This window comes from Delphinus delphis, chromosome 15 (assembly GCF_949987515.2).
Source record: "Delphinus delphis chromosome 15, mDelDel1.2, whole genome shotgun sequence".
Taxonomy (NCBI): domain Eukaryota; kingdom Metazoa; phylum Chordata; class Mammalia; order Artiodactyla; family Delphinidae; genus Delphinus; species Delphinus delphis.
This window is the reverse complement of record NC_082697.1, coordinates 73,569,006-73,586,108: the sequence shown is the minus strand read 5'-3', so window position 1 is coordinate 73,586,108 and position 17,103 is coordinate 73,569,006. Positions and strand designations below refer to the sequence as shown.

General features: G+C 39.7%; 1 protein-coding gene across 3 annotated transcripts in view; it reads right to left on the bottom strand.

Moving 5' to 3' along the window:
* Positions 1-17,103, bottom strand: part of RABGEF1 (RAB guanine nucleotide exchange factor 1) — a 63,345-nt gene that overhangs the window by 29,197 nt on the left and 17,045 nt on the right. For all 3 annotated transcript variants that reach the window (XM_060032191.1, XM_060032190.1, XM_060032192.1), the window contains exons 2-3: positions 6,181-6,366; positions 3,708-3,874 (exon numbers count right to left, since the gene is read on the bottom strand). In XM_060032191.1, the coding sequence (XP_059888174.1) occupies positions 3,708-3,874; positions 6,181-6,359 (346 nt within the window). In that variant the 5' untranslated portion in view covers positions 6,360-6,366. The remainder of the gene's footprint in view (positions 1-3,707; positions 3,875-6,180; positions 6,367-17,103) is intronic.

Here is a 17,103-nt window from a genome sequence, read left to right as displayed (position 1 = left end):
GAAATAACTTCAAATTTACAGAAAATCTGCAAGATTGTTACAAAGAATTCCTTTATACCCTTTATCCAGATTTACAAAATTTTAACATTTTGTTCCCTGTCTGTGTGTATTATTTTTCTAAATTTTTTCAGAGTAGATTGTATGTTTCATGCGCTTTACCCCTTATAGTATGAGTATTTCTCAGCAACAAGGATATTCTGTTGCTAACTGTAGTTATTGAAAAAAAGTATTTGTTTTTTACACAGGATCAACTTGAGGGTCACACATTCATTTAGTGGTCATGTATACTTAGTCTCCTCTCATCTAGAAACGTTCTCCAGACTTCCTTTGTTTTTTTATGACACTGACAATTTTGAAGAATACAGTCCAGTTTATTTTATTCAATGCACTTCAATTTGGGTTCCTCTACTGTTTCCTCATGACTGGATTTCAGGTTATAAATTTTCAGCTTAGTTATTACATAATTCATGTTGTGTTCTTCTCAAAGTAACATATCTAGAGGCACAGGATGTCCATTTCCCCCCATCATTATGTAGCTGCCATTTCCCTACTTGGAATTAATAAATAAGTTGTGGGAGTTAATTTGAGATCATGTTCATAACTTGTTCCTCGGGAAACCCCCTCCTCTCATCCCAGACTTAGCATCCACACTGATGAAACTTGTCTGAATCAATTCTTATTAGGATGACTACAAAATGGTGATTTTCTATCTCCATCACTCCTATATTTATTAGTCAAGATCCTATGGTAAGGTTCTCCTCTTCTTTATTTAATTATTTATCTATTTTATTAGTTGGACGGACTAATGAATTATTGTTTTATTCATTTACACTCCATTTATTGTCTTTGGCCAGTGGGAACCCATTCAAGCTGACTTCTGGGCCTTTGACCTGTCCCCAACATTTCTGAGGGGCCCTTCTTTCCCAGCTCAAGTTCCAGAATCAGTCATTTCTCCAAGGAACCTTAATTCACTTCAGTGAAGAACAGTACTTAGACTCTAAGGTCTGAGTAGAAAGATTGGTATTTTAATTCTAAAAAAAGAAAAGATATTCCTCCTTAGAGCACTGCTTTCAGATTAGTTTGTAAAAGATGTACACAAGAGTCTACTCTGGGTGACAACATCTACTTGAGCTCCAAAAGAAAAGGGCATTTTGGAACATATGAGCACGTATTTCGACTTGGCTGACCCCATATGATTTACTCTAAACTATAGCTCACTCAACCTTACTTTGGAGAGTAAAGAACTAAAAGTAAATTCTCTGAGTCTTTACAGTCAAGCTGTTCCATTTACCTCCTCTGGAGGGACAGCCAATTCTAACAGGAAGTTAAAATACTTTTCAAATCCCTTAGGTTATTTGATTTCTATATACTACCAACCTGCCCTGGCTTAAGAGCTTTCTTTCATGCTACCAATAGAAGCAAGTAAAATATTAAGAGCAAGGACATCTTGGATTAACAAAGTGAAATAAAGAATACAGAACACAAAAGGTTTATTGTAGTCTACAGTCAATAAATTAAAACTGCATTTAGTATAGGCTAACTTTATCCACAGGCAAAGGCCAAACAAATAATCAGCCTGAAATGCAAAGTTCGCCTGGCAGAGTTACATAAGCAATCTGTGAAACAAAGATCCAAGAGCATCCTCTTTTCTAATGTACACACATCAATTTTTTCCTCAACACTCTGAGGTCTTTCTCACCATATGCTTTCTATAGACAAAAAAACAGCTAAAGATCAAAAAAAAAATCTATCATTCTAAAGAGAAGAAAAAAGTAAGAACTATTCCACATAAGAGTTTTTAAGATAAAAAATCACTTGAAATTTTTCTTTTAAAGTACAAATCTTCTCTCCATAATATAATGTATACTGTACAGAAGGTCTTAGGACATGATTTTTTTAAATTGCCAAGTATAGTCAATGAATGTATGTGACTATTAAGCACTTCAGTAATAGAAACTTCATTATCTATCTATCTAGATACAGACACAGATACAGTTATAGATAAAAACACATATTTCAAGGTCAAGGGATATAATGGAAAAAAGCTTAACCAGGAGTTAGGAGACCTGAGGTCTAATACATCAACTCATTATATGACCCTGGGTAAATTAGTTAACCTTTATGGGCTTTCATATTGTTATGTAAAATGTGGCAGTTACAGCTGATGTGTTTTACAATTTCTTTACTATTTCATCTGTTGTCATATACCATTTCACCATACATCTATAAATTCATAAGGTTAATGAGACTTTCTCAAAGCAGGAAACAGAATTTAAGCTAAATAGGAATGCATGGCTTTGATCAATACCTTTGAGCTCCTTACCAGCAGAGATTATTTTGTCAGAAAAACAACAGGCATTTTAAAATAGCTAACACTTACTGGAGATTAACTATGTGTGTCAGGTACTGTGCTGAACTCTGTACACACATCGGCTCATTTAATCCTCAAGACAGGCCTATGATAGGTATTACTGTCCCTCAGAATAGACAGGGCTTAAAGAGATTAGCTTGCTTAAGGTCACACAGCTAGCAAACTGCAAAGCTGAGACTCAAACCAGGGTGACTCCAAAGCTTACAGTTTTAATCACCCTACTACATTATCTTCTAATAAATAAATCATGAGCCAAATACATTCTTATCAAATACATTTAATCTCTAGCAGGTACTGATTATTTCCCTTCTTACTACTGTAGAGAAAACTGCTGAGTGACAGCCAACCAAGAACAACTCACGTGAACAAAAAGATTATTTAAAGGTTTGCCTCTATTAAAGAGACGTGCTGTGTTTTTAGATAAGCAATTGTTCCTTTTAATAAAACAAAAACCAAGTCATTAAATCTGAAAGACCAGAAAAGATCTTAAGGTGTAATATTTATTATTATTAATTTTTTTAAAGGTGTGATATTATTATGCCCCTTCCTTTAAGCAGACCAAAAATCTCATGACAATTACCCCAGGTTGGGGGGCAGGGGGTGAGGGGGTGCAAGGGAGTGTCTAAGAGAACAGCTCTACTGAAAGCATCAGTGTTGGTTCCCAGTATCCCTCACCATTTCAAATTTACTGCATAGCTCTGATTACCAACATAAAGGTTCAGAGACTAAGCCCTAACAACAGACATTCTTTCTTGCTTCCTACTAGGCCACTTCAACTAGCCTACCTGCTCACTAGCGAGAATCTTCCTGCTTGTTTAATATGGAATTTTAAGAAGTAGGATGAATAAGGTCAAGTACATACAAAAGTAAGCCTTTTCCTACATGTTCTCTACATAGTATTTCCTCAACACACAGGCTGTCTCTCTAACAAGCTCTCAGAAAACTTCTTTTTTAGACAACTTTAAGGCTAGAAACAGTCATTTCTGATAAGGTACGGATAGTGAGGATATTAAACAAAGGAGAATAAACCAATATCCAAAAATTAAAGGCACAAAAAATAAAACATCCAAACAGATGGGATGGGAATGAATTTTACAACCAAAACTACATATTTCAATTACTTTTATTCCTCTTATAGAGTAAATAAGTTCTCTAAAACACAATGTCCTCCAACCAAAGAGATTTCAAACGTCATCTGCACCTCAAACCCAACATCTCAAGTCTGCACTGATATTCTCTGAACGCTTACAGAAATTAGAAAGCTGAGCCCACATACACTGTGGATCTACTCTATACCTCTTTGGGCACAAAAGAAAAAAGAGAATCAGAAAATTACCCTTCTTTGATCCAACCCTGGATGAAGCACTGAAGAATTTCTTCACTGTGGTAACCTTGCGGGTCTTCTCATTGGTTTTCTTTTCTTCAAACTTGGAAAATGTGAGGGATTGGGCCCCTTGGCTGCTCTGGCTGCTGGCAAAGGCCTCTTCTTCCTCCCGCTGTAGTCTGTAAGTCAAGGAGAGGTTAAGTTTAACCCTGATATTCTCCAAGTTCTCCTTGTATCTAAAGGTAATAACTCAATGATTTGGGGATTTAAAATTTGTAGAGCTAGAGGCTAAATACACCAAATAGGTCTGAGGTCTCTGACAGGAAGCTCTCCTATGTGCTACTACAAACTTCAAGAGGGACTTCTCCGTGGATCATGTTCATTCAGCAATTGTACTAGTGTTACATAAGGCAAGTAAAGTCTAGTCCTTTTCCCTGACAACCTCAAGGTTGGAAGAGAGAAAAAGACAAGTAAATAATTACCACACAATGTAACAGTGCCTATAGTAGAGAGCAAAACCCAAGTGCTATGAGAACATAGGAAAAAATAAACTAAATCTGCTGAAGGAGTCCAAGAAGGTTTTATAATGGTGACATTTAGGCCAGTCTTAGAAGGATCAAGAGGATTCCGCCAAGTAAAAGGGCATTCCAGGAAGAAGGTACTACACATGTGAAGGATGTGGCGTTTGTTGTGGACCAAGCTCATTCAACGTAGTCAGATCACTGACGGTGTGATGGACTATGATGCTGGATGTACAGTTGGGCACCAGGTGGTATGAAACCTTGACTGCCAAGCCTGCTATAATCCTGGATTTCATCATGTGGTGGGGAACCAAGAAAGACTATAATCCAGTAAGTTACCATTATCTGATCTGCGTTTTAAAGGTAATGCAGGTAGCTGTGTGACAACTTGAGGGGCAGAGAGACTAGAGACAGAGACAATAATTAAGAATATATTACAAAGATTTAAGTGAGAGAAATAAGAACCTGGAAAAAAGGAAAGGATGAAATTCAAAACACTTCTCTTAGCTAGAATAAGCAGAACTTGCTTAATTAGTTGTAAACAGTGTGGGAGGTGAAGGAGAAATTAACGTTTTTTAGCCAACTGAATAAATAGTGATGTCGTTAATTGATACCGGAGGAGGGTTAGGAGGAACTGCTGGGAGTGGGGATTAGAGTAAATAAAAGCAAGAAATCTGGCCTTGGACCAGCTGAATTTGAGGTATTTATAGTAAATCTCAAAGGCTATCTATAGAACTATGGTTCTCAAAGTGGATTCCCCAGACAGCAGCATCAACATCACCTTGGAACTTGTTAAAAATGCAAACTCTCAGGCCTCACTCCCAACCTACAAGAATCCGAGATTCTGAGGGTGAGGTTCAGTGACCACGGTTTTTACAAGCTTTCCAGGTGATTCTCATGCCTGTTCAAATATCAGAAAGTGCTGTAGGAAATCTCAAGCAAGGTCGCAATTGGAAGCAGTAAGAAACAGCAACAAAATCACAGGTAGAGGTGTTGGTGTGAGAATGGAATACGCACACATCTTTCTCTGAGACAAAACAGAAGTTACTATAAAGACACAGTTTGATAACCAGGGAGAAAGCTAAGGGAATTCATGCCTAGTGGCCTCTACTTTCTTTCTAAAATAGGATCAGCTACAGAGACTATCAGGAATGCAATGGGAAACCCGAGGAAAGAGTTAATGTTATATGTCTATATTTGCTGTCTTTGACTGACTATGGAGTCACTGAAAGCAGCGAGTGTACTTTATAATATTGAGTTCATCACAGATAGTAGCAAAGTAATCACTCAACGAATATACCTGATTAAATACAAAAAAAAACTAGCAAAAGCTGTCAGAGATCAGTCTTTCTTTTATTGAGAAGCTTCACAGTTTCTAGGATGTTTTGGTAAAGGATTAACATTATTCATGGTATTTTATTAGTTCCTATGCTCACTAGACATTCTATGTTTTAATTTTTATCATAATCATATTTCTGCATAATACTAACAAATGCCATTTTTTTAAAGAAAAGTTAAATTTCCATAATGTAAGGATTATATATACAAATCAACAGGTTTCTATTATTATGTGCTTATCACTGGGCCAGATGCCATGCTGGATATATTAAAAGAACAAGGAAAATAATGCTTGATGAAAGTCATGTGCAATAACCTCATTTAATCTTCACCACAAAATATGTTTATCTCCATTCTTCCACTCCAAGGAGCTTACTGTTTTTATTAGAGAACTAAGACTAACGCATCCCAAACACAGAACAATTAAAAGTGAAGACAAAGACAAAATAAAGAAATCACTGAAAGCTACTCATTAAACGCTGAATGAGGGGAAAAAATTCATTTCTCTTAATATTAAACTGACTTGCTGACAGATCAAAACAGAAGAAAAAAATGTATTCTGACAATGACAGAGCTATGTATCCAGTTATATCACTGTTAAACCACCCCTAGTTAAGTTCTTTTACCGCTCTGCTAGTTCCCAATCCTCCTGAATCTGCTTCTGCCTGGCTTTGTGGTACTCCTCCCTCCAGCACTTGGAGCAGAAACCCTGCCAAGCAGGGTTGCCGTAATAACCACATCCTTTCTTGCACAGGAGCTCTGATTGATCCACATGAATTCCTCGGCGCTCAGACTTAAGACTCATCTTCTTCCTGTTAATCAAAGAGCAAACAAGAAAGTTTTGTTGAAAATGAATTCACTATCATTCTACTCACAGCAAAGCAATTAAGAAAAAAAAATGAATGAGTCTATCATCTTCAAGCTATAATGGAAGAAAGGAGAGAGGGAGGAAAGGAGGGAAAAAGAAAGTTTAAATATTACAAATTACTGTCATACTAAAGAACAAACTTCTTATTCCTGCCCAATAATATAAAGAACACTTTAAGAAGGACTAATACTGGATTAAAGACCTAAACAGAAGACATGAAACTATAAAACTCCTAGAAAAAAACATAGGGGAAAAACTTCACAACGTTAGATTTGGAGACAATTTCTTGGACAGGACACCAAAAGTACAAGCATCAAGAGCAAAAATACACAAATGGGACTACATCAAACTTAAAAACTTCTACACAGGAAAGGAATCAACAGAGTGAAAAGGCAACCTATAGAATGGGATAAAATATCTGCAAACCATATATCTGATAAGAGGTTAATATTCAGAATATGTAAAGAACTCCTAAAACTCAACAACAACAAAAATCCAATTAAAAATTAGCAAAGGCCATGAACAGACAATTCTCCAAAGAAGATGTACAAAGAGCCAACATGTGAAAAGATGCTCAATGTCACTAATCATCAGGTAAATGCAAATCAAAACCACAAGGAGATAGCACCACACACCTGATAGAATGACTATCATCAAAAAGAACAAAAATAACAAGTGTTGGCAAGGATGTGGAGAAATTGGAACCCTTGTGTACAGTTGGTGGGAATGTAAAATGGTACAGCCACTGGGGAAAACAGTATGATGGTTCCTCAAAAAATTAGAAATAGAATTATCATATGATCCAGCAATCTCACTTCTGGGTATACACCCAAAAGAACTGAAAACAGGATCTTGAAGAGATACCTGCACACTCATGTTCACTGAGCATTATTCACAACAGCCAAGAGTTGTTATTCACAACATTCAAGCATTATTCACAACATTCACAGCATTATTAACAACAGCCAAGCAATCTAAATATCTATCAAAGGATGAATCTATAAACACAGGATGAATGGATGAAGAAAACATGGTATATACAATGGAATATTATATAGCCTTAAAAAAGAAGGAAATCCTATCACATGCAACAACATGGATGAACCTTGAGAACATTATGTCAAGTAGCCAATCACAAAAAGGCAAATCAAAGACATTATTCCACCTACATGAGGTATCTAAATTAGTCACTCTCAGAACCAGAAAGTAGAATGATGGTTGCCAGGGGCTGGGGGAAGGGAGGCAAAGAGGAGTTGCTGTTCAATGGGTATAGGGTTTCAGTTTTGCCAGACAAAAAAGTTCTAGAGATCTGTTGTACAAGGTGCACATAGTTAACACTACTGTACACTTTATTTTTTAATTAATTAATTTATTTATTTATTTATTTATGGCTGCATTGGGTCTTCATTGCTGCACACAGGCTTTCTCTAGTTGTGGCGAGTGGGGGCTACTCTTCGTTGCAGTACGCGGGCTTCTCACTGCAGTGGCTTCTCTTGTTGTGGAGCACGGGGTCTAGGGCGCACAGGCTTCAGTAGTTGTGGCACATGGGCTCAGTAGCTGTGGCTCGCAAGCTCTAGAGTGCAGGCTCAGTAGTTGTGGCACACGGGCTTAGTTGCTCCGTGTCATGTGGGATCTTCCCGGACCAAGGCTCAAACCCGAGTCCCCTGCATTGGCAGGCAGATTCTCAACCACTGCACCACCAGGGAAGCCCCTGTACACTTTAAAAATTGTTAAGATGGTAAATTGTATGTTATGTGTTTTTTACCACAATAAAAAAAGATTTTAATATTAAAAAAAGGGGGACTAATAGATCCTTCTTTTTTTTATTATTTTTTATTTTTTTTTATTTTTTTATTTTTTTTATTTTTTTTTTGCGTTACGCGGGCCTCTCACTGTTGTGGCCTCTCCCGTGTGGAGCACAGGCTCCGGATGCGCAGGCTCAGCGGCCATGGCTCATGGTCCCAGCTGCTCCGCAGCACGTGGGATCTTCCCGGACCGGGGCACGAACCTGTGTCCCCTGCATCAGCAGGCGGACTCTCAACCACTGCGCCACCAGGGAAGCCCAGATCCTTCTTATTTGCTACCATTTTAAACCTGAGGGACAAAGTACCATCTTCTTGAAATACTCTGTGTTCTTACTACATTATGTCATTTGGCTCAAAAAGACAACTTCATTTCAACGATATAAAAGTGAATACTTTGTCCCAAATGAGATAATTTAACATTCACCAAGAAAACAAGTGTAATTAAAGCATCAGAATAGAATCTAAACTCCTTGAGACGGCATTCAAGGCCCTACTGTTTGCCACCACTCACTACATGCCTAATATTGTGACAGGTACTCAGGATAATTATTTCTCACAAAAACCAAGGTAGATATTATCTCCATTTTATTAGATGTGAAAATTCATAAACAAAAACACAGGCAGCATGAACAATGAAGAAAAAGAGAAAAGTGCTATGAAATCGAGAGGTGGTGGGAGAAGGTGAGGTCATTCTGACTTAGGGAGCATGGAGAGACCACCTGGGCCAAGGAGTGAAGGGTGGGGGATGTAGACCTTCAAGAGCCTTGAGTTGAGGCTTAGAGGGTCTTGGAGCAATGACACAAAAGAGGGAAGACATTCCGGACAGGAAGAACATCTTTTGCAAAACACTCAGAGACAGGACAGCAAATGCAGAACATGAATGATGTGGTATAAGTAGGAGGTAAACAGAAGCAGTTACGTGTGAAGTTCAATTATAATGCCTTTTTAAAACTGCAGGCAAGAGTCTGGGTTACAGCATTGTTGTTTCAGTGAAAAGGGGAAATCAGGATAGGGGTGTCTATTTTAAGACATAAAACTTGAGAGGTGGAGTTCTGTCTTCCAGTATGATGAAGTGAGGAGGACAATAAATCCTCTCCACCAAAATCAACTATAAAGATAGACAAAACGTCCTCTCTGCTGATGGATCAAAGTGTGAACCAAGGAATGCATTCAAACTTCAAGCCACCAACTGGCTCTCTCGCATCTCCTGTGTGTATGCACAGTCTCTGTTGGCCAGACATTGGAAGCCTTACTGGCTAGAGATGTTTGTGCACAAATTCAGTCTTTGAACAAACAACAATCTTCGGCTAAACATTAAGGGATGCAGGCAGATGGGTGACCCCGAGAAGGAAATCAAGGATAAAAATAAATATAAGAAAAAAAAATGAGGACAGACAATAAGCAGCCACAGGGTGTGGGGAAGAGAGACCTCACAGGTGTAGTCCAGCTATAAAACCTAGATGGCATGCGCTAAGCACTATTTTTGAGGATTTTCAAAGGCAAAAGGGAGGAGAAGAATTAAGGAAGAAGACCAGAATTCAGAATATCACTGAATCCTCAGTGAGTTTACCCTTTTTTCCCCTCCAGTATCACCAAGCCAACCCAGAAATGGACACCAGGGCACAGAGAGAGCTCCTCTAGCTCTGGCTCAAAGAATGAGAAAAAGAACTCCTAATACTGAGAGGAAATATGAAAATCCCTCCATTTTCTTGTCTTTTTTTTTCCTCCTTCTCTTGAGCCATGAGCAATCACATGGTGTTCACAGAAGCGGCTGGAATGAGAGACTGCAGGAGCTAAACTCGGAGGAAGGGGAACTATCCATTTTTCCCACTCTCTAGTCTCCTAGACAGCGATGGGAGTACAAGACAGAGTGGGGTAACTAATTCCACAGCTTTCCACCCAGAGGAGAGAAGATGAGCCCCAAGAGAACTTTAAAAATACAGGAGGAATCAATGAGGAGAACTCAAGAAAGCAAGCTGAAAATGTGTGCATGGGTCTGATGCTATTCAGGATCAGAGACTAAAATTCACACTAATAGAGACCACTGCACAGGTTTCAGACTGACACACGCAGGAAACAGATCAAAATAGCACTGCGAAGCCTCTGAAAAATGAACCAACGTGGGAACCACAGCTCACAGAAGTAGGGTTGGAACCTGCGGCCCAAACTTGGCAGCAAAACTAAAAACTTTTGCTTCTCCAATGACACTACGTGGAAAATGAAAACACAAACTACAGACTGGGAGAAAATACTCGCAAATCATATATCTGACAAAGGACTTGCATCCAGAATATATAAAGAATTCTCAAAACTCAACAGAAAGAAAAACCACCCAATTAAAAAAATGGGCAAAAGACTTGAACAGACTTATGCGAAGAAGATATACACATTGGGAGACAATTCTCCACGGGTGTCTCACATTTCTGTACAAGAGGCCTTCGTGACAGACTATCTCTTCAAGGATATTTGCATATCTAACATTCTCAGGAGGAACAGATCACTGCCTCCCTCCAGAGAAAGGGCAAGTTTGTTTACTGTCAAGTAAAATAGATATAATGTTTCCCTCCAGGTCAAAAGTCAGGTGGGTTTGTTAGCTGCCCATTATAAAGGATTTGGGTCCCTTAAGCTTAGGTTCCTCAGCTGTGACACCAGCCCCATGGGACTTGGGGGCAAAGGTAGCCCATGTGAGATGAAGCTTGTTTTATTGATGTCCTATGAATAATAAAGTCCTTTGTCTCCGACTCCAGAGTCTCATGACTTCTGCCAGCATCCATGAAACTGGCAGGCTAACTTGTTACGTTTAAGAGGGTAAAAACCCATGTCAGTCACAGTTCTTGACAACATGGCAAATAAGCACATGAAAAGTTGTTCAACATCATCATCCGTTAGAGAAATGTAAATTAAAACCACCATGAGGGCTTCCCTGATGGTGCAGTGGTTGAGAGTCCGCCTCCCGATGCAGGGGACACGGGTTCCTGCCCCGGTCCGCGAAGATCCCACATGCCGCAGAGCGGCTGGGCCCGTGAGCCATGGCCGCTGAGCCTGCGCGTCCGGAGCCTGTGCTCCGCAACGGGAGAGACCACAGCAGTGAGCGGCCCGCGTACCGCAAAAAAAAAAAAAAAAAAAAGCCACCATGAGATTTCACTACACACCTATTAGAATGGCTAAAATTAAGAACAATACCAAGTGGTAGCAAGGATGCAGTGCAACTAGAACCCTCCTAGTGGGATGCAAATAGTACAACCACCATGGAAAACAATTTGGTAGTTTCATAAAAAGTTAAATACACTTACCATACAACCCAGCAATCCTATTCCCAGTTATTTCCTCCAGAGAAATAAAACTGATGTTCACTCAAAAATCTATACAAAACTGTTTCTAGTAACATTATGATCATTAAAAAATGGAAACAACCAAAATATCCTTCAATAGATGAATGAATAAACAAACTGTGTGGTACATCCATGCAGTGGAATGCTACTCAGCAAAAACAACAACAACAACAAAAAAAACATACCCAACAACTTGGATGAAATCTCAAAGGCGTTATGATGAGTGAATGAAGCCAGTTTTAACAGTTTACATACTGTAGGGACTTCCCTGGTGGTCCAGTGGGTAATACTCCACAATCCCAATGCAGGGGGCTCGGGTTCAATCCCTGGTTGGGGAACTAGATCTCGCATGCATGCTGCAACTAAGAAGCCCGTGTGCCGCAACTAAAGATCCCGCACGCTGCAACGACAATCCCACATACTGCAAATAAGACCCGGCACAGCCAAAATAAATAAATAAATAAAGTAAATAAAATAAATATTTTTGAAAAAAGTTTACATACTGTATAATCAGGGTTTGTTAGGAATTAGGGTTGGAGGGAGGGTGTCTATAAAGGAATAGCACAAGGAACTTTTTTAGAGGTGATAGAACTGTTCTGTATTCTGATTATGGAGGTGTTTACAGAAATCTATACATGTTTTTAAATTCACAGAACTGTATACTCCCCCAAAATTCAACTTTACTGTATGATTTTTTTTTTTTTAATTTGAGAGGCAATTTCTAGTTTGGATTGGTGAAAAGTGCAGAACAGGAGACAGGGATAGTGATCAAGAGACAGATACAGTAAGAGGTTATAATAATAGAGGTAATACAGTGGGAATGGAAAGGGGAGGGATGGCAACACACTCTGGCAGTAGGGTCTGTAAGAGTTAACTAATGAGACATGGCAGGGAGACCTGCACGTTTACAAATACTCTTCACTGCCTCTATGAGATTAAAGCCCTCCAAGGACAGGATTTAGATCTATCGCACTTATCATTTAGTAAATGAGGCTGAGGTAGAAAGGAAGAATAACAAAATATAGCCAGAGTCTAAAATGATAAGTTAAGAAACTTTAAAGGCCATCTACTTTCTCCTATTATAATATAGATAAAGACACTGAGACTGAGAAATTATGATTTGTTCAATCAAAAAGGTAGTAAGTGGCAGGGACATCACAAGAGCCTACACTTGTACTAAGTCCTGAGTGCCATCAAACTATTTTGAGCGTCTGAGCTAATCTCACCATAAACATCCTGTGGTCCCTTTCTTCAATTCCAAGAGCAGTAGGCAAAAAGAAATATGTTTTTTCCTTATACCAATTCAGTAAGTTTAAAATTTTTTATACTACAAAGACTATAGCACAGGTCTGTTACTAAAATGAACACATTTTAGGGAGTCTACCTAACACATGTGTCAGCAACTTCCCTTTCCTCAGGGAACTGTTCCCCAAATCTACAAAGGTCAGCTGCCATGTTTGTATATGGTGCAGTCCCCCCTTCCCCACCACTGCAGGGCCACAGCTGATTGATCCAGAGGTGGACACTTGACCCAAAATGAAGTTTTGGAAATGGGACTAAGTCTGGGCTGTTTTCTTGAATGACAGAGAAGTTGTGGCATGACCACCTTCCAACAAGTGGTCTGAGTAACCAGTCTGCAGATACAACAGACTGGTATACAACAAGATATACAACAAGAAGCAGAGAAAAGTGGCAGAAGAAAAATACTCTCTAGGTCCTGAGGGGTTTCCATTTCTCAGTTCCAATCCTTTTCTAAGGTTTAGCTGCTTGCCTACCCTCAGATTTTGAAACACACCCCTTGATCCCTGACTGTTTTTTTCTTATGCCAGCTCCAGTAGAGCCTATTACCTGCACAGAAAACATAATAGAATTGCTGTGAGGACTACTTAGCATATACTAAGAACTCAACAGGTTAAGATGAAAACTTAAAAATAATAGCTATGTGTCTATGAAGACCAATTTGATGTGCACATGAGAACATGGAGATCGGTCAAATCTGCATTCAAATCCCAGCTCTGAAATGTGACTTTGGACAAATTAATATTTCTGAAACTTCCATTCATACCCTTCTATCCAACTTCTGCTCCCACCTTTTCACAAATCTAAGCGTCATAGGCTTTGTGCCCCCATGACCTTCACTCTGTTTTACACCTGTGATTATGTTATCTCACATGGCCAAAAGAAGACTTTCCAGACAAGATTACTAATCAGTTGACCTTAAAATAGAGAGATTATCCTGATTTTCCAGGTGGGGCCAATATAAGCACATGAACCCTAAATGCAAAAGAGGACAGGAGCCCAGAATAGTCAAAACAATCTTGGAAAAAGAATGTAGGAGCACTTACAGTTACCAATTTCAAAACTTACTACGAACCTATGATAATCAAAACAGTGTGGAACTGGCACAAGGACAGACATGTGGAGCAATGGAATAGAACTGTGAGTCCAGAAATAAACCCACATATCTATAGTCACAACTATCAAATGGAAGAGTCTTCTCAACAAATCGTGCTGGGACAATGGGATCACCATATGCAAACGAATCCTTGTCTCACACCACGTATAAAATTTAACTAAAAATGGATTAAAGACCTAAATGTAAAAGCTAAAACTATAAAAACTCTTGGCCAAAAAGCAGGTAAAATTTCATGATCTTGGATTTGGTAAAGGATTCTTAGATATGACACCAAAAGCATAAACAACAAAAGAAAAGAGATAAATTGTACTTCATCAGAATTAAAAACTTTTGTGCTTCCAAGGACCCCATCAAGAAAGTGAAAAGACAACCCACAGAATGGGAGAAAATATTTGCAAATCATGTATCTAATAAAGAACTTATATACAGAATGTGTAATGAACTGTTATAACTCAATATTTTTAACGATAAACAACCCAATTTCCAAAATGGGTAAAAGATCTGAATAGACACTTCTCCAAGGAAGATATGCCAATGGTCAATAAGCACGTTAAATGACTTTTGACATCATTAGTCATTAGGGAAATAAAAATCAAAACCACAATGAGAGAAAAACAACAACAACAACAATGAGATACCACTTCACATTCAGTTGGATGGCTAGTATTAAAAAGTCAGATAGGACCTCCCTGATGGTGCAGTGGTTAATAATCCGCCTGCCAATGCAGGGGACACAGGTTCGAGCCCTGGTCCGGGAAGATCCCACATGCCACGGAGCAACTAAGCCTGTGTGCCACAACTACTGAGCTTGCACTCTAGAACCCGCGAGCCACAACTACTTGAGCCCATGCGCCACAACTACTGAAGCCCACGTGCCTAGAGCCCGTGCTCCGCAACAAGACAAGCCACTACAGTGAGAAGCCCATGCAACTGCCACAAAGTGTAGCCCCCGCTCACCACTAGAGAAAGCCCACATGCAGCAACGAAGACCCAACACAGCCCGCCCAAAAAAAAGTCAGATAATAACAAGTGTTGACAAAGATGTGGAGAAACTGAAGCACTCATACATTGCTGATGGGAATGTAAAATGGTGCAGATGCTTTTGGAAACCATCTGATGGTTCCTCAAATGATTTTTTTTTTTAATATTTTTGGCTGCGTTGGGTCTTTGTTGCTATGCATGGGCTTTCTCTAGTTGCAGCAAGCGGGGGCTACTCTTCCCTGCGGTGCGCAGGCTTCTCATTGCGGTGGCTTCTCTTGTGGTGGAGCACAGGCTCTAGGCACGGGGGCTTCAGTAGTTGTGGCACGTGGGCTCAGTAGTTGCGGCACGCAGGCTCTAGAGCGCAGGCTCAGTAGTTCTGGTGCACGGGCTTAGCTGCTCTGTGGCATGTGGGATCTTCCCGGACCAGGGCTCAAACCTGTGTCCCCTGTATTGGCAGGTGGATTCTTAACCACTGCGCCACCAGGGAAGTCCTGAATTGTGCCCTTTAAATGGGTGAATTCTATGGTATGTGAATTATACCTCAATAAAATTGTTTTTAAAATATAAAGCAGAAGAGGAGGGCAGAATGGGAAGTCAAAGAGATTCAAAGAACCATTGCTGGCTTTGAAGGTGGAGAAATGTAAGAAATGTGGGTGGCTTCTAGAAGCTGAGAATGACCCCTGGCTGACAGCCAGCAAAGAAATGAAGACCTCACTTGCATAACTTCATTAAACTCAATTCTGCCAACATTTAAGTATGTCTGGAAGCAGATTCTCCCCATAGCCTCCAAATAAGAGCCCAGATTGGATGACATCTTAATTTGGACCTCTTGAGAGCCTTAACAGAGTACCTGGCTGAGCTGGCCAGGAGTGCTGACTTAACAATACTTACAATACTCTGGGTGTTGTTTTAAGCTGATAAGTTTGTGGTAACTTGCTATGGCAACAACAGAAAACTAATATAGGCCTCCTTTCAATTTCTCTCTTTTGGGGGCCTTTGCACAAGTGTTCTAATGCCTAAATGCTGGGACCCTTGCTATTTATATGCTGATTTCCCTCTCCTCATTTAGGTCTCGGCTTTCATGTCATACATTCAGAAAGGCCTTCCCTGGCCACTCTATCTAAAGCAGTACCTACCCCAACCTGCCCAACCCTCACCTCCACTGTGGGCCCAGAATTGTTTCTCCATATCCAGGAAGAGTTAACCAAGCAGGCCTGAGTTGCTCAAATTGTGCACATTCTCGTTTTCAGAAGGGCCTGCTTCTGTGGCTGACTCCTGGCCAGCTCCTGGGAACTGAGGTCTTAAGAGTATCTTTATGTACTAATTGATAAGGGTGTTTTGTATGCTTGGAGTCTTGATCCACACTGTACCAACTTGTCTAGACAGTTTGTGCAGACTGTGTGATGTATGGTGAATACTGCTTTCCTTTTTGGGCAGGGGGGGTCAATCATGAGGGTGCTTGTGCCTATGTGACCAGCCTCCAATAAAAACCCTGGAATCTTAGGCTTAAGTGAACTTCCCCAACAGAAAACACTTCACACATGTTGCTAGAGTTTGTTGCTGAGGGATTAAATGCACCCTGTCAACTCCACTGGGAGAAGACTCTTGGAAACTCATGCTTGGTATCCTCCAAATTCTGCTCAATGCACTGTTTTCCTTCACTGATCCTGTTTAATATCCTTTCACTGTAATAAAACACAGCCAGGAGTACATGAGTTCTGCGAGCCCTTCTAGCGAATTACCAGACCTGGGGGCAGTCTTGGGGTCTGCCGACAGGACGTGATTATAAAGGGGTGGTATAAGGGAGATCTTAGTGGCAATAGTTCTGTATCTTGACTATGTTGGTGGCTACAGGAATCTACATATGTGATAAAGTGGCACAGAACTATAATACACATTGTAGAGATGTCAACTTATTGGTTTTGACATTATACTATAGTTAACATAAGACATAGCCATTGGGCAAACTAGGTGAAGAGTACACAGGACCTTTCTGTATTATCTTTGCAACTTCCTGTTAATCTGTAATTTCAAACTAAAAGTGTTTTTTAAAAATTCCACTTAAAATTTATTAAATAAAAACACCTATGATTGAATTAACATGTATCAGACAGTTGTACATATCACTCAGATCATTTCTGTTCCTA